Source organism: Plasmodium berghei (genome assembly GCF_900002375.2).
Source record: "Plasmodium berghei ANKA genome assembly, chromosome: 7".
In the NCBI taxonomy this organism is placed as follows: Eukaryota; Apicomplexa; class Aconoidasida; order Haemosporida; family Plasmodiidae; genus Plasmodium; species Plasmodium berghei.
This window is the reverse complement of record NC_036165.2, coordinates 406,523-430,028: the sequence shown is the minus strand read 5'-3', so window position 1 is coordinate 430,028 and position 23,506 is coordinate 406,523. Positions and strand designations below refer to the sequence as shown.

Below are 23,506 nucleotides of genomic sequence, written 5' to 3'. Positions count from 1 at the left end.
GGAAAAAATGCATTTGTATATACAAAAAAATAATTCAATTTAACGAAGAATATATATATTATATGTGTGTTGTTGTTTCACACAAGTGGAATTCCACTTCAATCCTTCCTAAAACATTAAGAACCATATCTTTGCATTGAATTATTATAATATGATAATGCCTTGTGCACTGACTTTACATCATAGCCAAAAAATTCATAAAGTTCTGAAAATGATAAAACCCATGGTTGTATTCCATTTTTTTGAAAAGGATGAATTATATTGTATATAAAAAAAAAGGAGCTAAAATATTCTAAAACAAAATTAAGAATATTTTTTTTATTAATTTTTTTGGTTGTTTTATAATGCCTAAATGTTGAAATGAAATAATCAATTAATCCTATTCTCAAAGAAAGAACGATATCAACGGATATGTCATTAAATAATTCGTTGTACCCATCTTGAAAAATATTTTCATGGGTAGGTTTTACATATAAAGGTATGTTGTTCTTAATTAATATTTTAATTGACTCAACTAAGTGTTTATTGTCTACTATTGAGTTTTCAAAAATTTTTAAAATGAAGTTAGTTTCTTCAATTTGTTCTGTTTTGAAATCAAATTTGTCAAATGTATTTATCTCATTGTTTGTTTTCTTAACCCCCATCGTTTCATCCTTTAATAATTTCAATAAAGAATAAAATAAAATGACAATAGTTTTATAAATTCTAACAAAAAAATATGATAAGTGCTTATTTAGTTTAAAAAATTTGAATTTTTTTTTTAAAAAATTCACTAAAAGATCTTTTGGTACTATAAATAGGTTGAATAAATGATGAACAAAGTTAATAAAACGGGTTTTATTTATGATGTGATGCATATTTTTGTGATCTAAATAAAATACTTTCTTTATAATATGTTCTATATTTGTGTTGAATGAATTAAAATTATCTGATACTGACACCCCTTTTGATATTACTGTATTTTTTTCCGCTATATCTATTAATTTTTCATGGGAATAAGTTTTATTCATAAATTTTAGATAAATAGAAAATTGTTCATATTCAAATTTTTTTTTAAAAGATTCATATTTTTCTCTTTTGCTAAAGGGAATTTTCTTACCAATAGGGTCAAACCTAGTTATAACAAATTGTTCAATCAGTTTTTCTGAACAATTTTTGGGATTGTCATTAAATATATTTGAATAATTATTCACTTCTGTAAAATAATTGCGTTCATACAAATCTTTTATCAGTGTTTCATAAAATGCACAATTAAAAATTTGATTTGGTATGTATATAGTTAAATACTGAACTTGGTGCTCATATAAATATATGATTATATCAATTATATATTTTATAAATTTTTTTTCATTCAAAATAATAATGTCATTTGTTTTGAAAACAATATATATATGCTTAGGTATTTTATTAATTCGTGTCTTTAATAATTTTTTTTTATCTTTCCTATTTTTAAAAAATCCTACAATATTTAAGATGAATTTATGTTTATTTTTTAAAAGGCTATCCAAAGTAAAATTATAAATAATCCATTTTGTCTTTTTAAATAATTCAAATTTATCAAAAAGTTGGAATATGATAAAATTTTTTATATTTCTTACAAGGTAATAAAAATACAAATATATCCATAAAATTATGTATATAAAAATTAATACTATATAATTAATTACATTCTTTGAGTTTTTCATAACTTGCTTCACTTTATTCATTTTTTGAAGACTCACACCATATTATTGTTATTGATGCTGTGCGTTATTTATTTCCTTATCCTTTTATATTTTTACACGCAGTTGTTTGCTAATTTCCATTGAAATTATATTTGGTGTTATATCTTCGCATAACTTACGATATAATCTTTGCTATATACATACTCATAACGATATAAAAATACTTTAGTATAGCATACCTTTTTATTTTGTATCATGTTACAAAAATTATAAGATAAAAAAAAATATTCCATGTTAATGTTTTTATTAATTTTTCAATTTAGCTATTTGAACAAATTAAACATAGCTAAACACATTGTTAAGAATTTTACAAAAATAAAATTAATTAGCAAAGAGAGTAAAATAACATATATATGCTAATCTGACTTATGAAACTACGTATGCACATATATTACATATCATCATGAAAATTAAGGAAATATTTATGCTTATCATTATTATATATCCTAAAAAAGCTACTTGATATTTTTTATTTTCTTCCCTATATATTTTATTTATTTTTTCCTATTTTAGCTGTATTTTTTTTATTGGCTGTTTTGTTAATAATAAAAATATGCTAACACAATAATGTACACTAAGTTAATTATAAATGGCTCCGAACACATTATTTATTAATAAATTATTTATCTTATTTTTCTAAGTATTAAATGCTTTTTTAATTTTCCAATTATTTTTTTTGACGATCCATTTATTAAAAAATGTATATTTATAATAAGAGCAAGCGAAATGATGATAATATAAATATATGCATATAACCTTATTGTTATTTGTTAATATAATTTTTAATATATTTCTTAAAGTAATATTTGTCGATTTTATAAATTTACTAGTTTTTAAGTTCGCAAATATATATATATATATATATATATCCTTAATTATGTTAAGAATATTAGTAGCAAAAAAAAAAACAGAATCATAAACTAAAATAACGTAACATGTTAAAATGGAGAAAAACGCATTGTGGGTTACTCTCTACAATTTTCATTTATTTGTTGAGACAAAAAATTTAATAATTGTTTTTCACTTGTTTCATAACCAAGTTCTTTGTATGCTTCAATTATTTCCATGATTGTTTCTTTTTTATACTTTTTCATTTTAATGAAATTATTTAAGCATTTATCCGCTTCATTCTATAAAAATGGAAAAAAAAATGTTAACATTCACATAAAAAAAACGAAATAAAATAATGCATATTAATGAGGTATCTACACATATGCCTTTACAACTACTACATAAGTGTATTTGTTATTTTCAATAGCTTGACATAACTCGTTTTTTTTTTCAAATATAATATGTACCTTCATATTTAAATGCAATAATATAATAGATAGAGATGCCCATATTTTATGATTAAAAATATTGATTTCATTGGATTTATATAATAACTTGTATGCATATATATATTTTTTTTTTTTGAAATAATAATAAGAAAAATATAAATATGCATAACTTGTTTTATTTATTTGCAAAGAGTTTTTAATCATGCTTTTAGAATCTTCATATTGATTTAAACAAATATATAATTTGCTTAATTGTATATATATTTTTGCCCGTATGTTGTCATAAGCACATAAATCTAAATACTCCTTTAAATATGTAATCGACTTTTTATAGTCTTTTAACTTGTATAGTGATTCTGCATAAATATACAAAATGTCTAAATTGTTATTATATTCTTTTGTTTCATCGATAATTTTAATACATTTTGTAAAATCTGTAAATAAAGCCATATATTATATAAAGGTATGGGCATATTCATTTTTTTTCTTTCATGTGTATAATAATTAGAGAAAATACAATTCATAAATATGCTTATCCAAAGAATACGAAATAATAAATAGAAATAATTTTAAATGAGCTAAACACAATTTATTCTTACCTTTTAGAGAAAAAAACAATCTAATAATTAATTGTCTATACAAAGATGTCTTCAATGTTGCATTAGTTAAAAAAAATTTATTATTTTCATATATATACATCACAATATTTAAAATGTTAAATTTTAAGCAATATATAAGAAATAAAATCATAAACTTATCTTTCAATGGTATATCATTTATATTAACTTCAGAACAATTTATTGTAGTTATTTTTTTAACAACTGATAAATTTTCTTCCTTTTTTTTTGATAATTTTTTTTCGTTTTCCTTTTCAATATCGTTCAATGCTCTTAGACTATTTTTGGAATTGTACTCATTTTTATTGTCAACATTTTCATTGTCTTGTTCTAACCTTTTGAATGTATCATCTGTTTGGTCCTTATCATTTCCATTTGTTTTTTTCTTTTCCATATTACAATCGTCTTTATCTCCATTTTTTTTCTTCTTAATACTTTTTTTATCGGTTTTTTCATCTTTTTGTAAATTTATTTCGTTCAGTTCATTTAGATCGTTGCTATTATCGTACACATATGCATTGCTTGTTTTTTTGAGGTTCTCATTCTTAAAAAAGTTGGAGTTTTTTTCAATTTCTTTTTGAATTACATTTTCATTCGTGTTTAAAATTATATTCATGTTAATATAAAAATAAATATAATTATGCTGGAAAAAATAGCAAAGTGCTTTTATATATATGCATATTTCTTTACTCATACATATTTCGTTATAGTTAAATGAGCTATGCAAATATAGACTTTTCATATCCATTTCATCTTTAGTTTTATCTTCTGATTTATTTTTTTTAAGAATTTCTATAAGATAATTTGCGATCTGTATTGATTCGTCATATTTGTGTGTATTTAGATATAGTAGACTTAGCATCAAAATGCTTTCTATATTTTCCTATAAAAAAAAAATTATATACTCAGCTAGCTTTTTTTTATATTTTTTTTATATTTTTTTTATTTTATTTTTTTTTTTACAAAATTGGTGAGCTGTATATAGGTGGAGAGGGACAAAATGGCTGACTGAATTTTTTGAGGTTGAATGTACTTTTGGTATGAATCATAATTGGAATGATATTCAAAACAATCGTTATATTCCAAATTATTTGAAGCACAATTTGGAGTAATAAATGTGTTTCTTTCATTTTGTATACAATATTCTGTATAATTGATTTGTTGTTCTTGTTCATTATTTTGCTTACCAAATTGATTTATATTATTTGTTATTAGTAAAATTTTTGAATATTTATATATTATATATGTGAATAAATTTGTTATTTCTTTATTTTGTTTCAAGTTAAAGATTGATATTATATCTTCATGCTTTCCATTGTTTTCGTATTTTTTACTTTCTCCTTTTGTGTGTATGTCTTGGTCATTATTTTTTTGAACATGTTCATAATTTTCAATATAGTCAATTAAATATGAATTAGAATTATTTTTACTTTTATTTTTGGTATATATTGATAATATTAATCCTTTTATATCATTAGTATTATTAGAGAAATATGTTTTTTTTTCTTTCTCTTCAATTTTATTATAAATATATGACTGGTCTATACTTTGAGGAGATTTGTTTATTCCATTTAAATCCTCTCCTGAAATGTTTTCGATAATATTAATAATATGATTATATTTATGGTTTTCCAAAATTTCCATATCATTTTTTTTATAATCATAAAATGAGTATATTTTTTTAAAAAGTATAATTAATATAGCTTCAGCAAATTTTTCATTTTTTTTATTTTTTAATAAAAATTCATTTTCACAAAATATTGCAAATAAATATTTTTCTATATCTTTTATATTATTTTTATTTTTTATTTCTTTTATAGAACTATTATTAATGTCTTCCCTTTTTTCAAAATAGTTATTTATAATAACATTACATGATTCAGACATTATATTAAATAGTTGTGTATATATATAATTTGTGTTCTCATCAAGTATATAACTTTTACAATCAATACTATTATTTTCATGATCGCTATCTTGAACTTTTTCTTGGATTATATATTTTTTTTCTTTATTTGCAGTCATACTTTCTTCTAGTTGTTCTTCTTTAAAACTTGTATAATCGTTTAAATTAAAATTTTTGTAAATATTTTTATTTATTAATTCGTACATTATTTGTATCTGAAAAAATTGTAAATACATGTATATATTGTTACAAATTATTATATGTATTATAGAATAAGACATAGTAAGAAATGAATGAACATGAAAATGGAAATAGATTACCATGATATGTTTAATGTTGTTGTATAAATTAATATATTTTTCATTTTCTTTCAAATTATTTAAAAAATTAAAATATTCTTTTGACATTTGATAAAGTTTTATATGTTCATTTTTTCCAAGCTTGTCTATTTCTGTATTTATCAATTCGATTCCATTCAAAATATAACTGGTAAGTTTCGGAAAAATAAAAGGATATATTAATGTAATTATATTTTTGCACTAAATATAATAAAATATACTAAAGAGAAAACATAATTAGAATGTTTTACTTGTTAAACAGATCACTGATATTTTCATTTTTTTTATCAACCACGTCTTTTTCATTTTTAATTGTTAAATTTTTAAAACAGTCTAGATTTAAGGGAGTTTCAATTAATTTCCGTTTCAGAAAAGCTACAAAAATTGTGTAAAAATGAATTCCATATGTATAAATGGTAAGTTAAAAGAGTTTGTAATTGTTCGAAATTTGATTACGCTTATAAAATTGTATTGTTAATAATAAGTAAGAATTGGCAAAAATAAATGGTTTATCATTTTTCTTTTCGTCTTCATCTTTGGTTTTTTTACTATTTTCCAAGAATTGTAATTTATATTTTGTGTTTATCACTTAAAAAAAATATAATATGAATAAGTTAAGTTTGTATAAAATATGGAAAAATAAATAAGCATATTCATCAAGTTTTTTTTTTTTTTTTTTTTTTTTCATTTTTTGTATACCTTTGTTTGATATTAAATCTGTGACATTAACTTCAAATTTCCCACTCAAATCTTCAACTACAGATGCTGAAGTGCTGCTTGCTAAAATATCATGAAATAAATTTCCAAAAACAAAATTTAAAAAGGTTGTTAAGGTATATGTCTATTTCATTAACTTGCTCTTCTCACTCCTTATATTTTTAAATGTATATTTTTTCTGTGTTCATATTTTATTACCATTTCGACGTTTTCCATCATTAAAACAAAGTAAATATGCATTAATATGAAAAGTTTCATATAATAAGAAGTTATATATATATTCTGTTTCCTATAAAAAAAAAAAAATATATTCAATATTATATAAAAAGAAGCGTTGTTTTTATATCACGAAATATAGTAGAATTGAAAAACTTTTATTTTTTTGGGTTTTTACCTTTATATTTCTATATTTGTATATATTATTTTGGTTCCAAATAATTTTATATTGATCTGATTCTTCATCTAAATTTTAATAAAATAATATACAATATAGGAAATTAAATTAAAAGTAAATAAGACAAAAAAAGTTAAAACATACCTTTTACAAGTTTTCCATCATTTAAGCATAAATCCAAAAATACTATCTGAAATTAAACAAATAAATTAGTAACCATTCAAATTATGTAACAATATATAATTTTCAGATGTATGATAAAATGTGAATATTATTTTTTAGCTTTTCTACTTGAAAAGAAAAAGAATTTTTTTTCGAAAATTTTTCTTCTAAATTGTGAACATTGAATACACCCTCGACCTAAATAAAAGAAAATTCGTGGGCATATAACATACACATATGTACATAATATATATACATATGCATTTTTGTTAGCACACTGTTCGATCTACTAATATGAGTACATGCATGCTCATGATGTTGTGATTCAATCGGCCTGCATATTCTCCAATCAATGTATTTATATTTAAGGTTATACAAAACCCTGTAAGTAAAATCGAAATAAAAATAGAGAAATGTATAGAAATAAATATAGAGGTGGTAAAAATAATATCTAAGAAATTGAAAAAACTAACTTGCATCAATGTTCTGTGTTAATAATTGATCTTGTTTTGTGATTTTATTTTTTGAACTATTTTTTTTTTTTTTTTTTTTTTTTTTTCTTTCCTCATCTTGTATATCATCTTCTTTTTCACTATTTTTATTTTCTTCATTATATTGAGAAATTTGACCCAATGATTTTTCGTGATATTTATAAGATATGATTACATCTTTTGTTATTGTTAATTGGTCATGTAAAAAAGGGAAAAGTTTTATATTTTCTTGTCCAATACATATAAGATTATCATTATTATTTACAAAAATATCAAGATTTATGGATTTTTCAACAACATCATTTATTGCATTATCTGTTGTAATGGAATAAAGTGCCAACAAAAATGTAAATGTTAAAATAGATTCAAATAAAACTTAAAATAAATAATTTTTATAGTAAGCAGCTTACTTTCATCTATTTCAATATAGTTACTGGAAAAATTTATGTTTCTTAAATCATTTTTAGTTATTATATTTGACTCATAAGAGTTGTTATAAAAATCTGAAAATAATAAGACATTGCTAATTCGTGAATGTAATCTAATTCATTTTTTTTATATACTTCCATAATTTTTTTTTTAAATAAATAAAATAAATCTTGTAATACACACCTGTTAATTTAATTGTGTATCCAAATGAATCATCAGATGATGTAAAGTTTGTGATCTATTTTTTTTTTATTATTTTAAGGAAAAAAAAAATGAATGATAGCAAATAATTTATGAAATATGTTTGAACAAACATATTAGAATGCAATACATAGGATGGTGTTAAATATATTTAATTTTTCTATTTCTTTTTCTATTTTTTTTTACGTAAAAGGATACTATAAATGGCCCCTCTGGCTTTTCCTTATATTCCATCTTAATTGTAACAACAAAAATGAAATAAAAATAAAAAGAAACAAAAAGAAATAAATGGAGATACAAATAGCAAATTTGTGGAGAGTAGTTAGAAAAATACCACCAAAATAATGTCTAAAATTTTATGAATTGTCTTTAAAAATTTCAAAAGGTTTACGCAATTAATATTCTTTATATAACATATACAATTTTATATGTATCAATATTAGATGTACATAAAATAGGTAAAAAATGTATGTTCTAATTTTTATTGCATTGTTATTCCATTTTGTCTTATACTTCCCCCCTTAATTTTTTTTTGTAGTCTATATTATTATATACATTTAAAATGCTTATGTAAAAACTATTTCCATTCTTTATATCATTTCTTAATATATGCTTGTTAGACATGTTTATAATTTTCCGTTTCATATTATGATTTTTTTATGGCCATATTTTTACATTAATTTTTGTTTATATTTTTTTAAAAGAAAAAATTAAAGATACAAAAAAGTAGAAAAAATTGAAAAGAATAGAAAACGTATTAAAAATAAGCGCATGTGTGCGAAGCAATTCAAATGTGCAATGACGATTAAATATATCCTTAGATTATAAGTGGAAAAAAAAAATATATATACATGCATACATATACACATATATATTAGTAAAGTCATTTTGGATATTTTAAATTATCATTTTGCAGCGGATGATACTAAAATTATTGAATCCCCTCGAACAAAAACCATATCTAAATTTCTTTCAATTTGCTAAAAAAGAAATGATAATGAAAAATTAGTAAAATAGTGTTAACAGTTCAATCTCTAAAAAATGGTGTGATTCTAGGGGATATACTTTTAATAATATTTTTTTCAAACATGCAATTATAGAAATGTAAAATATAAAATATACTTTTTATAAGTTACTTAGAAATATAATATTCGCTTTTCTAGAAATCAAAAAATAACTTACCTTTATACATTCTTCATTATTTTCAATAGTAACTTGTTTATATTTTTCTTTAGCATTTGATAAAATCATATTTAAGTGGTTATCATAAGCCTATAAATGGGAAAATGCTTATAAATAGATAATCAGTAGATGCAAACAAAACGGAGATTCTATATCATTTTACTTCGTCTTTTATAATAGCAATAATAATGCAGCTCCATTTGCTTACGTCCAAAGTTCCAGTTAATTCTCTATCTCCTTTGCATTTAAGAAATATTTCTTCCTCCATATTTAATCGAATATAATCTAGGGGACCTTAGAAAATAAAAAGTGTATAATTAAAAATATGTATATATGCATATGTGGGTAATTACATTTTAATGTATAAATTAAAACTTAACGTGGATAAATATTTATGTAATTATAGTTCTTTTATGATTCATTTTTTCAAGTTTTTTTTTTTTTATGTATTTTATGGATTACTTTGTATTAAAGCTATTTTCTCCATTTTTTCTTTTTTGGTAAATTTAATTGAATAACACACAAATTATATTAATATCTTAAGAATTTATCTATATTTAAATACGTTGGTCCTTTTTTTTTATTTATGTATATATATTATACTAAATAAAATAAATAACTTTTGTTGTTAATATATTTTTAATTACTTGTACTTATTTTATATTGATCATATATTTAAAAAAAAAAAAATATAGAGCACATATTTTTTGTTCAAAAATTATTCGAAAAAAACTATTGAAAAGGGGAGTTAATTATTACCTACTTCCAAGGTTATTATATAATTTTTTAAAACATTTTGATAATTTAAAAATAAAATAAATTAGTATCCCTTAATTATACAACAACTATTTACTTCTCCATAATAATATTTTAAAATACAGAATTTGATATACGCAAAAAAAGGTTACCAGTATACTATATTATTTTTTTCATTAAAAAAAATTATATTATAATTTTTTGTGGAGAATATGTCATTTTTTTTATAAAGTATATATGTTGGTTTATATCGGATTAATATTAAAAATAAATCATAAACAAAATGATAATTATAAACACTAATATGGTGAAATTAAAAATAATTGTTTGTGCATCACACACAAAAATATACATATATGCATATGAAAGAAGGCATATGTTTTTAGGTTATGTGTGCATAAGTGTTGAGAGGCAACGAAAAGAAAAAAAAAAGGAAAAACAGAAAAGAAAAAAAATGTATTATATGACTACACATAGGGTGTTTAAAAATGCCTTATAAATGCAAAATGAAAAAAAAAGAAATATATATATACGTTTGTAGGTATATTTCACTTGATTAGCCTATTAACGTTATGGTAATATTAAAAAACTTTGGATATTAATTTTTATTGCAAAGCAATATATATTTTTTTTTCCTTTTTAATTATTTCAAATATTGTGATAATACCTGATTTTTATAGCTAGTTTTTATAGCTATGATGCTTCGTTTCTGACTTGTTCATAATTTTCCAACTCATCACTTGGGTTGGACAGACTATCAAACGAATTGTTCTCGTCTTCCTTAGCATTCATCATTTCAATTTCAATTCTCATTTTCATTTCGTCAATTTGTTGTTTCAAGCTATCTGTTAAATTATCATTTAAAAAATTAAAACAATAGGAAGTTAAAGTATATGCTTCTTGAAAATCGTTTTTGTTTGTAAATTCCTGAAAAATGAGGAAAGTATAAATAAAATTTATGTAAAAAAAAATGTGTGCAATAAATGGGGGTTACAATAAAATGTTGTACGTACATGCAAGCAAAAAAAAAAGTTTAGGAATAAATAGAAACATACATGCATATCTTGGGATAATTCATGCTGTCTTTCTCTTTTTGTAACGTGTAAAGCATTTATATCATCTTTGTCTTCAATATGCTCCAATGTTTTTTCAAAACGAACATTTGTTTTTTCTGGATTCTCTAAATGTTCATGCAATAATCTGTCCTGGTAAATATCATCATCATCATCATTATTTTGTTTGTTAATAAATATTTCTTTAATTGTATCAACATTTGTGAACCAGTCTTTGTTCATTTCATTATGATCCTGAAGGCTTGTATTATTATTTCGATTATTTTGACTATTAAAATTTCCCATATTTATACAAATATTATCTAACTTTCTTTTTTGTAACTGTTTTTTCCATATATTTTCTTCTACAGTATATTCACAAACAAATCGAAAAACATGAACGTCTTTGGTTTGTCCTATTCTGTGGCATCTATCCATTGCTTGTTTATCAATTGATGGATTCCAATCTGTATCATAAAAAATAACGACATTTGCTGCTGTTAAATTAATACCAATACTTCCACTACGGGTCGAGGAAATAAATATAAAATAAGATTTATCATTATTGAATTTTGTTACAATTTTTTGACGTTGTTCTACTTTAGTTGAACCATCAAGTCGAATAAAAGAATAATTTAAATGATTTAAAAATATTTCTAAAATATCTAACATTTTAATAAATTGTGTAAATAGTAAACATTTATTTCCTTCTTTTTTGCATTTACTCAATAATTTTTCTAAAGCAAATAGTTTTCCACTTCCTAATGATATATCTTTATTCAGAGGAAAAATAATAGATTGTTTTAGAAATGCATTATGATATACTCTTGTAGCTTTTTTAATTTTTTTTATAAGTTCTTTTTTACTAATATTACTATAATTTTGCACTTTACATATTTCTTGATTATTATCACATTTTGAATTGTTATTTATCAAAATAATTGGGGGACTACAAATAACAAATGGACTATTTATGACTATAAAACTTTGTATTAGCTTCTCATATAGTTTTAGAAAATATTCCATGGTTGGAAAAAGTCGTTCTAATACTATAGAAGCGCATTTATTCGATTTACATTTATTTATATTATAATTTATAAGATTTTCAATAGTGTCATCACTATTTTCCTTTTTTATATTTTTATCCATATAATTATAGTAATTTCGCGAAGGCATATCTTCTGAATGTACTTCTTTCATAGATGTATTATTTATGATTATATTGTTAGTATGATTATATGCAATATTTTTATCTTTTAAAAATTCAGTTTTTAATAGATGTAATAGATTTGATCCAAATATTGGTATTCTACTATTTTTAATAAAATGATAATTTGATATTAATTGTTTTTTTTTTTCTTTTTCAATTTTCATTTTATTCATTTCTTCTTCTTTCTTTTTTTTTATCCATAAATTATGTTCTAACGAATTTAAATAACTCTGATTTGTTTCATCAGTAAAAAAGTTTTTATATTGCATTTCTCTATTTAATACTTTCATATTATATCTGTATAAATGTTTTTTTTTCAAAAAATTACCTGCCTCTATAGAACGAACAATTATATCATTGTCTTCGTTCTGTATATTATTATTATTATTATTACTATTATTATTAATATTACTATTACTATTATTGTTATTATTATTATTATTATTATTACTATTACTATTATTATTATTATTATTACTATTACTATTACTATTATTATTATTATTATTATTATTACTATTACTATTATTGTTATTACTATTACTATTACTATTATTATTATTACTATTAATATTATTATTATTACTATTAATATTATTATTATTACTATTATTATTATTATTATTATTATTACTATTACTATTATTGTTATTACTATTACTATTACTATTATTATTATTACTATTAATATTATTATTATTACTATTATTATTATTATTATTATTATTACTATTACTATTATTGTTATTACTATTAATATTATTATTATTACTATTAATATTATTATTATTACTATTATTGTTATTACTATTACTATTACTATTACTATTATTGTTATTACTATTACTATTACTATTATTACTATTAATATTATTATTATTAGATTGTTCAGTCGTTTCATTAATATTAGTGTGTAAGTTTTGATTTCCAATCTCTCCTCGAAAAGAACAGCCAGGGTGACTGCCCCGAGATGAACGACCTACATGACTACCCCGAGATGAGCGACCTACATGACTGCCCCGAGATGAGCGGCCTACATGACTTCCCCTAGGAGGACGGCCTCTATTACTTGAACCCCTATAATTAGAAGTTATTTGTTTATTTCCTCGTAAACTATCATTTTGAAGTGGTGTATTATAAGAAGCAGTATCATATTCCATAGCATATAAGTATTCGTCATATGTTTTATATTTATTTTGTGGATCTATATATATAGATAAAATATCATAGTTATTGTTTAATTCGTTAATAAATTCATTTGAATAAGTTAAAAAATCTTTTGGAATATTTTCTTTGTATATTTCATTATTTACATAGGTGCATAAATCATGTATGCTTTCATCGTATATAGGATATGTATTCCACATCTGCATTGCGTTAAATCGAATATATTGTTTTTCATCATAATTTTTATTATTAATTATTTGATTATCCTTTTTTAGTTCCTTATTTTTATTTAAATTAATTAGAATATTTTTGTAATAATTTAAATAATCAAAATGTTTATTATCTTTTATTTTATTTATTTCTTTAAACCATGTAGATGATTTTAAATTATTTTGTTCCTCCATTTTTTCATTTTCATCATTATAAAAAGATATTTTATTTTGGGGATAATTAGTATCCCTTGAATATGTTGAAATAGAATTCAAATTTTTATCAAATTTATTTATTAAAGTGAATGGGCATTTAGAATCTATTTCTTCAATTAAACATTTATTAGGAAAATCTTTTGTTTGATTTATTTCATTTAAATTTTTATATTCACTATTTTTAGAAAAATTATTTGATAGGATATGAAAGTTATCAGAAAGAGCAACATTTAATGTTTCCATATTGATCATATTGTTTTGAAATTGTTCAGAATCGAAAATTGTTAAATCATTATTCTTTGGATGCATCTGAATGTTAGAATCTGTGTAGTTGTGATTCTGTTTTTGTTTGGAGTGCACATCTTTGGCAATACCCCCTAATGAAACAAACTCATTATGTAAAAACAAAATAAGATAAAAATCTTGATAATAATTATTTTCAAAAAGTAAACAAAACTTAGGTATATTATATTGAATAGGTAAAATATAATAATATGGAGTTTGAATATATTTATTAGTAAATAAATCACAATGATTACATACTTTTCTTAGTTGGATTAAAATATTCATTAAACCCATATAATTTCCACTAGTTAATGTATTTTGAACTTTTTTATTATTTATAAACTCATCATATAATATTTTTTGCCTTCTAGTTAATTTACATTTAATTATATGTTCATATTTATTTGGCATTTCTTTTTCAACATTTTTTTTTAATCGTCTTAAAATATATGGTCTGATCACAGTATGTAATCTATCTATTAATTCTTTTGAATCATAAATTTTACTTTTCTGAATAGCTAAATTTAAAGGATCAGAAAACCATTCTTTAAAATCTAAATGCGAAGTAAATATATTTGGCATTAAAAAATGCAATAACGACCAAAGTTCTTCTAAGCTATTTTGTAACGGTGTTCCAGTAATTAGCAAACAATTATCTCTTTTTAAGCTTAATATTATATTCCATCTTTTTGTATTAAAATTTTTAATATTATGAGCTTCATCTAATATAATATATTTCCAATTTTTTCTTTTAAAAATTATATGATCCTTTACAATTGTTGAATAACTGGATATACAAATATGAAATGAATCATTGTTAAACCATCCGATTCTTTTTTTATATCTCTCGTTTTGATTACCATAATATGATAATATTTTAAAGCATGGGCAAAAACGTTTTAGTTCTATTTCCCAGTTTATTAATATAGATGTCGGGACTATTATTAAATGTGGGCCCCATATATTCAAATAATATGCAAGATATCCTAACAAAGAAATGCATTGAAGTGTTTTTCCTAATCCCATCTCATCTGCTAATATTCCATTTATATTATTTTTATACAAATATAATAACCAATGTAATCCAGCATGTTGGTAATCACGTAATGTTGCTTTTATGAATGGTGGGATTTTTGTTAAATGCTTTTCATCCATATTGCACTCTAATATTTCATCCACTTTTATCGGGATCCCCTTCACTTCCTCAATATTTGCATTTTTCATTTCCTCAATCTTTGGACTTTTTAGTTCTCTGTCGCTTCCACCTTCATTCGGAAGTTTTCGTTTTTTTGAGTTTTGAGTTGGATTAATCGAATCATTTTGTGTAGAAAATTGATTATCCATATCTGTGTCGGTACCATGATCTTCCTCTTCATTTTGCATAAAATTTATATATTCTTCACCACTTTTAAAACCATAAATTTTTTTGAGCAATTCTTCAATTGGAATATTAGCTTCATCATCTAACAAGTTTACTTCCTTTTCTTCTGATTCATCGATAGATTCCATTTCTTCATCCAATAAAATATCTTCATCTTCTTGATCTGTTAAGTCTTCTTCACCAAGTTCTTTATCTTCATTACTATAGTTAGCTTTAGATGAGGATAATTTATTATTATTTGTCGGAGCACTATTAATAGATAGATTTGGAGGTGCATTAATATTATTTTTTGTGTCGTTATCAGTATTATTACTTGCACATTCAGGATCTTCATCAATAATAGAATTTTCTTCATTTTCATTATTACTATTACTATTTGCATTATTTTCACTATTATTATTTGAACAAGGAAGATAGTTCATATTGTTTTCAAACAATTCATGTGCATTATGTTTAGAATTTTTTATTTTTTTAATAGCTCCTTTTACAAATTTTTTAAATCGCATTTCTTTATTTTTATTTAAGGTTTTTTGTAATTCTCTTTTTTTCTCTTCCCAAACTATTTTTTCAATTTTTTTCCAAAAAACATCCATATAAGATGATATATTCTTTGAATGAATTTTTAATTTTTTTTCTTCTTCTTCTTGTTTTTTTAATTTAATTTTTTCTTTATTAGACAGATATTTCATACAACTATTGCTTAAGGTTTTGAAATGTTTTTTTTTTTTTTTTATTTCGTACATAACAAGATCCTGAAATTCTTTCTGTTTTGAAAAAGATAAAGCCATGAAAATTAAGTAATTGATTAAAACATCATGTAAATATATGTTAGTTTTTTTTTTGCTTTTCTTATTTCAATGTATTACCATTTCCTTTAATTCATAATACCAAAAGGTTATTTTGGGGGCATTAACTGGTTCAAGGGATTTATGTATAACACCACTGCAATGATATAAAAAAATATAACAATTATGAAAAATGCGAATAAAATATGTCATAATTAACTTGTTTGGAAAATCCGTATGTATATATGCACATTTTATGAATTACCTTTTCCCCATCTTATCATTTAGGTCGCTAAGCCTATGAAAAAGGTGATAAAAAAAATGGAATGTAATAAGAAATGGAAAAATGTATGAGTTTACACTTTTTTTAAAATTTTTATGGTTTTTATAATTATTACTGTTGTTTAAGCAAATTTATTTCTTCATTGTATCGATCAATTTTTTTATTATTTTCCCCAAAATATGAAGATCCTATATTCTGAATATCCTCAATTCCTAACTTGAAAGTTTTGATCTGCAATATATTATCGAAAGATGTGTAATTCATTTTTTTCCAGAAATATCAAACTTGGATAGTTCATTTTGGCTTTCTCAAAATAATTCTATTACTATAAGAAAAAAAAAAAAAAAAAATTCAAAATAGCTGAAAGTTTTTACGTAATTTTTGAGATAATACAAAGAAATAAACATAATATATGAACAGAAATAAGAAAAAATTGAACTGATATTATATTGTCAAACTGAAGCAGCGTATACTTTTGTTCGCACAACTAATTTGACTAACCATGAAATATATAGATATGTATGTAGAAATGTGCTTACTTATATCGAGCAAATATAACTATGTTCTTATAAGACTTCACAAAGCTAATAGAAATCTAAACATTTGAATTAGTAATTTTTTTTTTTATATTTTCTCATATTTTTAAATTGTGAACTTTTTTATTACAAACTCAGTATTCATTATAACGAAAACACAGTGGAAAAAAAAAGGCAAACGCATATTTTTTTTTAATATGAAATGTCAATTTAAGAAATTTTAATATTCAAAATGGAAAAACAGTAAAAAGAAAATTAAATCATAGGATACTCTTATTCACGAAAAAACAATAAAAAAATATATATACCACAAATTGATGGAATAAAATAAAATAATGTGTATATAATATATTTTTTCTAAAATTTACATAAGTAGGAAAAGATGAAATAATAATATATATGTATATTATGCTATGCCATATATAGGTAGAGGATTTATATATTTTATTTGCTATACATATGGATTATTAAAAAAATGAAAAAAAACAAATATATGAACGAGTGAATTTTATCAAAAAAATATATACATATAAACAAATCTTTATGTATGATTGTCGATTGAAATGAAAAACCGAACGAGAAATTGTATATTTGTTGCGCTTATTTAGTAAACAAAATATATTAAAATCAAATATTCGTTTAGAGGCAGGCGAAATGTGCACCTAACTATTTTTATATGGGCGATATTGCTTTTTAATTATTTTTGTCATATTATTTTTATTATTATTTATGTTTTTTTTAAATCTAAAAAAATATTATCATTTAACAAATAAAAAATATATTTTTATTTTTTTTAGAATATTTTAGTGGGTTATAAAAAAATATTATTTCATGTTCATAAAAAAACGAAAAACATATGCGCAATTTTTTTTAAATGTCACTACAAATGTATGAACAGTACATAAAAGCGCGTCCTATGTTTGAAAAAAAAATGAGATAGGTGACTATAATATATGGAGTAATATATTATAGCAGATTCTATATATATGCACTATTTTTTGATGTTGAAAAATTGTTCCACACCCTTAACTTCTTTCTTTATGTCTGCCATTTTTTCATTTTCTTTTTGTTCTAAAATTTGTTTTTGATTTTTTGTAAATCTTTTTCTGACAACATAGCTGTAAAAAAGGTAAACGGTCCATTATGGGATGTACAACATGCATATGTAATATCGTTACATATATTGGTTATATAAAATATCATGTAACTATTTAAAAATTATAATATAAACTCATGTGTATTATTTTTCATAATTTTTATTTATCATTACTGATCCTCGTGGATCCTAACAACTTGATCAAAAACTTTTACTTCATCTTCCTTAACGTTTAGTATATAATTTTCATCATCAACTGAATAAAAAATATATATTATTATTTTATTTATTTTTATAAAATAATCATTTAAATTATATTGTGTGTGTTTTTTTTTTCTATGTATATGCATATATATTATGTATAGCACAAGCGAATATATAAATAAAGAGAACTATTAAACAATTGTTTTCGCATATGTAAATTTTTTTTTCCAGTACTTGCATTTCCATTTATTTTTATAGCTTTGAGACCAAATAAAATTTTAATATCTTCCCTTGTTCCAATTTTGTTAAATATCAAATAATCGGTTATATTTCTTGGAATTTTATTTATGTCTATATTTTTTATGTTTTGCACTGCTTCCTTGGGATTTTCAGATTTCACTAAAAAAAAATAAAGTAAATAAAAAATTCATATATAGTCTCAAATTTTATTTGTATATAAAGCATTTAAATATAATCGACAAATATGTTCAACTTATTTATGAACAAGTCATATATTTTAGATGTATGTGTGCGTTTTTTTTTCCTTACAAATTTCTGCAAATTCCTGACTTGTACATAATTGTTTTTTTTTTTTTTTTTTTGAATAAAAAAAAGGCGATAAATCATCTATATTTTTCATTAAATTTCTTTTATATGAAAAGTATTTCTTTCTATATCTATTAATTAAAACTATTTCGTTTTTTATATGTTTTTTTTTGCTTAATTTAACTTGCTGAGCTTCCGTTAATATATTAGGATTTGCATAAAAAATAGCTTCTAATTTTTTTATTTCTCGTAATTTTTTATTTAATCGACCTAATTTATTAGTTAAATAGTTACAAAACTTTTTGGTTTTCGATAACGTGGCTTTTATAGAACTTTTCTCCTCATTATAATTATTATTATTTTTGTTATCAATGTTTATTTTTATTTTTTTTCGCTTTTCTTCATTAGTACTAGTTTCCTTTATATTATTATTTGAAAAATCAAATATTTCATTTTGGTCTTTGTCTAATAAATTAACTAATAATATTTTAGTGTGTTGTAGACCATTTTCAAAATATCGATTTCTTTTTAAAAATATGTCATGAGCAATCTTTATTTTACTATAGCTGTTTTTATTAATATTACTATGCATAAAAAATATATTCCTTTTTTTTATGTTATTAAAATTGGAAATTTTAGAAGCATTTATGATCATAAGTGATTTGAGTAATAATACAAGATAAAAATATATCATAGTTCGATTAAAACTTAACTCGTTAAATTTTAAAAAACACTTTTATTTCTTCATAGTATTTTCCCATTTTTTTGTCAAATCCCCATCTCTATTGTGTGCGCATATGTTATCATTTCTTATATATATGCAACTTCAATTACAGATATATCACATAATTTAATGATACTTTTTATTAAATTGTTGAAAAAATATACATATGTATAATTACACCTTTTTATACATTCTAAAGGAATTTGTTTGTAGTTAATTTGATGATACTTTGATTTTCAAACATGCACAAATAACTAAAATATAAGTTCGTTTTTTTAAGTATTTTTATTTCACCAGATTTATATCACATGTATTGATATTAGCATATTAATGTGATTTTATTTTAATTATTATGAACTAATTTGGACAATAATGCACATTAAATATAAATCGAAGTACATATTTCCTCCATTTATTATTAATACAATTTAACAGTTATAGATTTATGTGATTTCTCTGATTATTTAAAATCCATGTTTGTATTTTGACTTATCATGTATATGTATTAATACGCGATAATATTAACCAGTTCTATATTTAATGTAATGTTACAAAAAGTATATATAGAAATAAAACAAAGTGAAAAAACAAAAAAATACTAAAAAATAAAATAGTGATTGCAACATACTTAATCCTTTCCACATACTTTAGAGAATATATTTTATATATAAAATTTTCAGCATCTCTCTATATGAGTAGCAAAAAAGTATAGTTACAATATGTTATTTTCTCATTAATTAAAATGATAAAACAATTTTTTTAAAGAAATACCTATGATAGCATTACATGCATGTTCATATAGTATTATGTATTTTTTTTTTTAGCGCAATTTAAATTTATAAAAACATATTTAATTATATATGGATAAACAAAATTAAACGAATAACATTGCAATTGTTTCTTAATTAATTTATGGGCATTGTAAAATAAAAATTGGAATAATATTAAAAGGTATGATAATAAAAATATAATGAATACTTAAAAAAAAATGAAATCAACGATAAACTAAATAGAAATATGTAAAAAGTAACGCATAAATACTATATGCAGAACTATTAATCCAAGGGAATTTTATGGGTATATAGAGCGCAAATTTGCATGTATATGCAATAAGAAAAAATGTATGTAATCTATGTACATAAATGTAAAAAATTTCGGGATTATATACACAAAAATGTTTTATAAGATCCATTTAAAAAAAAAATTGACTATATATCTTAGCCAATGTGAATATCTTAATTTAAGCTCAATCATATTTACATATTTTGATGACTTGTAAATATTATTTAATTCTTCTTGAAATTGTTTTTTTAAATATGGATCATTTGTTTTAATGATAAATCCCATTTCTAAATCTCTGTATGAAGCTCTATGCCCATAATTTGAACTTCCTATGACTGTTACCCATGGCATATATTCAGGGGTTTCTAATAATTGTTTTATATCATTATTTTCATCATTTAAAATTTTCTTATACACACTTTTTTTATAGTCACAAAATTCTGACATGTTCAGGCAATTTTCCAAATTATAACATTTATTTTCCAATTTTTGGATATTTTGTTCACATTTTTCTGAACATACATGTATTTTATAATTTTCGCTATTTTCCAAATGGTTAATTATCCACATTCCCTTTGAGTGAAATGTCCATTCTGGTTTATGATATTCCATATATATATTTGTTGCGTTATTTAATTTTTGTTTTAAATCAGGTGTTTTTTTTACATTTTTAAATAAATTAAGAAAATTTGATGTAACAAATTCAATACATGTATCTGCAATAATACTATAAGCAAGAGGCGCATAATAACTTATGCCTTTTGATTTGTAAAAGCTATTAGATGATGGTGCAGCTGTAATAAAATTAATTTTCCCATTTTTTAAAAACAAATTATCATAAATACGTCGAAGTAATTTCAAAAAAGGTGTAGTAAAGTTTAAATATGCCGATGCAACGATTAAACTTTGATTATATTTTTCAACGTTTTTTAACAAATTTTCAAGCATATCAGTTTCATCATAAATTGGGGGAATCGAAAAGGGGCATTGCATACCTAGCTCGATAGTTAATATATTTTTTTTTTCATATAAAGGGTAAAAAAAATTATCATTTTTTTTTGATGTAGAAATATAATTTGAATTTATATTTATTTCGCCATCATTTTCAGTAATATTATTAGCATGCATATGTTCATTTTTTTCGATCTCATTATCGATATTTACTAATGTGCTATCATTATAATGGATGGGTAAATCAGTACCAAAATTATTAATGTTATAATCTGAAATATCTTTTTGTATTTCTCTCAAAATAAATTTGATCCTTCTATAGAACTGCTCTCGAAATAAATAAGATTCTATCAAAGGGTTTATTAAATCGCTTTTCCAATCAATAGTTAAATCTCGATTTAAAGAAAATGACATTTGTTGTACACAATTAACAATTTTATAAATTGAATTTGCTAAAAATTTATTTTCAATTAAAAAATGCCTATCTTTTCGATTTTTTAAATAACTATCACTAATATTTGCCCCAGATATTATAACCATATCATCACCCATATATATTTTCATATGCATAACTCCTATTGTTTCATTTACTCTATATGGTAATATATTATATAACATAGCACCAAGTAATGGATTATGAAATAAATTTATATTTACATTATTTCCATATTTAAATAATTTTGATAATATGTCTATAGACGTTTCATTTAATTTTCCTTCCGGTCTTGTTCCTCTTTGTTTATCTAATAATATATCTATTTGTATATTTTTTATATTTTTATTATTTATTATATCATTTATTAATTCTTTTTCAAGCTCCCCTGTTCCTATATACAAAGAACTAATCACTATTCTTTCCTTTGAACTATTAAATAATATTTTTAATGTTTTGAAAAATTTATTGGGAGTATGGAGCACTGTTACCCTGGGGTTATGAATACTAAATTTTAGTGGCATTTTATATTCTTTAACTTTTTCAAAAAAAAATTTTTTATTCGATTTTATGTGCTTTCAATTGCTATACTTCCAATTTGTGACTTTTCAAAAATTTTAATGTTATATATATGCAGTGACATTTTCGAATAAATGGATAATAAGTTTATGCCGAAACTATGGAAAATGCATATATACTAGATTTGCAATATCGTTTAAATCAAACATATAAATTTGGAATTATATGCATAATATTGTATTTATAAATTATACTATATTGTTATATATATCAAAGATATGCAAACCGAATTCTATACAATATATATGGATAAGAGATAACTGAAAAAAATATAAAAAAATATGAACAAATATGAAAAGGTATAAAAAAATATATAAAAATATGAAAAGGTATAAAAAAATATATAAAAATATGAAAAAATATAAAAAAATATGAAAATATATGAAAAGGTATGAAAAAATATTAAAAAATAAAACACGAGCCTTATGGTAGTTACACACGAATATGCGTTTTATTTAATTCTTCACAAAATGGTCACATTATAAATTTTGTCATAATTTTCACATTTATTATATCATGACTATGCTAGTTACATAATTAAAAAAATAAAACTAAACTACAAGTACAAAGCCTAGTTATAATATAACGGA

General features: G+C 21.8%; 6 protein-coding genes across 6 annotated transcripts; all 6 read right to left on the bottom strand.

Annotated features, from left to right (window-relative positions):
- Positions 1-116: 116 nt before the first annotated feature.
- Positions 117-1,706, bottom strand: PBANKA_0711100 (conserved Plasmodium protein, unknown function; the record flags this gene model as incomplete). Its single annotated transcript, XM_034564017.1, has 1 exon — positions 117-1,706. The coding sequence occupies one exon, from the start codon at positions 1,704-1,706 to the stop codon at positions 117-119; it is 1,590 nt and encodes a 529-aa protein (XP_034420856.1).
- Positions 1,707-2,689: 983 nt separating this feature from the next.
- Positions 2,690-8,493, bottom strand: PBANKA_0711000 (conserved Plasmodium protein, unknown function; the record flags this gene model as incomplete). The annotated part of the gene is made up of 17 exons (XM_034564016.1): positions 2,690-2,854; positions 3,023-3,438; positions 3,604-4,504; positions 4,585-5,742; positions 5,848-6,013; positions 6,117-6,240; positions 6,322-6,453; positions 6,565-6,645; positions 6,781-6,871; positions 6,977-7,044; positions 7,121-7,166; positions 7,268-7,336; positions 7,441-7,520; positions 7,612-7,944; positions 8,040-8,132; positions 8,242-8,296; positions 8,446-8,493. 17 exons carry the CDS (start codon positions 8,491-8,493, stop codon positions 2,690-2,692), a joined length of 4,026 nt encoding a protein of 1,341 aa, XP_034420855.1.
- Positions 8,494-9,164: 671 nt separating this feature from the next.
- Positions 9,165-9,928, bottom strand: PBANKA_0710900 (U6 snRNA-associated Sm-like protein LSm3, putative; the record flags this gene model as incomplete). Its single annotated transcript, XM_034564015.1, has 4 exons — positions 9,165-9,239; positions 9,442-9,531; positions 9,650-9,735; positions 9,904-9,928. The coding sequence occupies 4 exons, from the start codon at positions 9,926-9,928 to the stop codon at positions 9,165-9,167; spliced, it is 276 nt and encodes a 91-aa protein (XP_034420854.1).
- Positions 9,929-10,890: 962 nt separating this feature from the next.
- PBANKA_0710800 (Snf2-related CBP activator, putative) lies at positions 10,891-17,049 on the bottom strand (the record flags this gene model as incomplete). Its single annotated transcript, XM_034564014.1, has 5 exons — positions 10,891-11,124; positions 11,253-16,481; positions 16,584-16,659; positions 16,768-16,800; positions 16,901-17,049. The coding sequence occupies 5 exons, from the start codon at positions 17,047-17,049 to the stop codon at positions 10,891-10,893; spliced, it is 5,721 nt and encodes a 1,906-aa protein (XP_034420853.1).
- A 1,263-nt stretch (positions 17,050-18,312) lies between these two features.
- On the bottom strand, positions 18,313-19,861 carry PBANKA_0710700 (RNA-binding protein, putative; the record flags this gene model as incomplete). The annotated part of the gene is made up of 4 exons (XM_034564013.1): positions 18,313-18,439; positions 18,592-18,673; positions 18,856-19,020; positions 19,171-19,861. 4 exons carry the CDS (start codon positions 19,859-19,861, stop codon positions 18,313-18,315), a joined length of 1,065 nt encoding a protein of 354 aa, XP_034420852.1.
- A 1,209-nt stretch (positions 19,862-21,070) lies between these two features.
- PBANKA_0710600 (phosphatidylglycerophosphate synthase, putative) lies at positions 21,071-22,861 on the bottom strand (the record flags this gene model as incomplete). Its single annotated transcript, XM_034564012.1, has 1 exon — positions 21,071-22,861. One exon carries the CDS (start codon positions 22,859-22,861, stop codon positions 21,071-21,073), a length of 1,791 nt encoding a protein of 596 aa, XP_034420851.1.
- Positions 22,862-23,506: the final 645 nt, after the last annotated feature.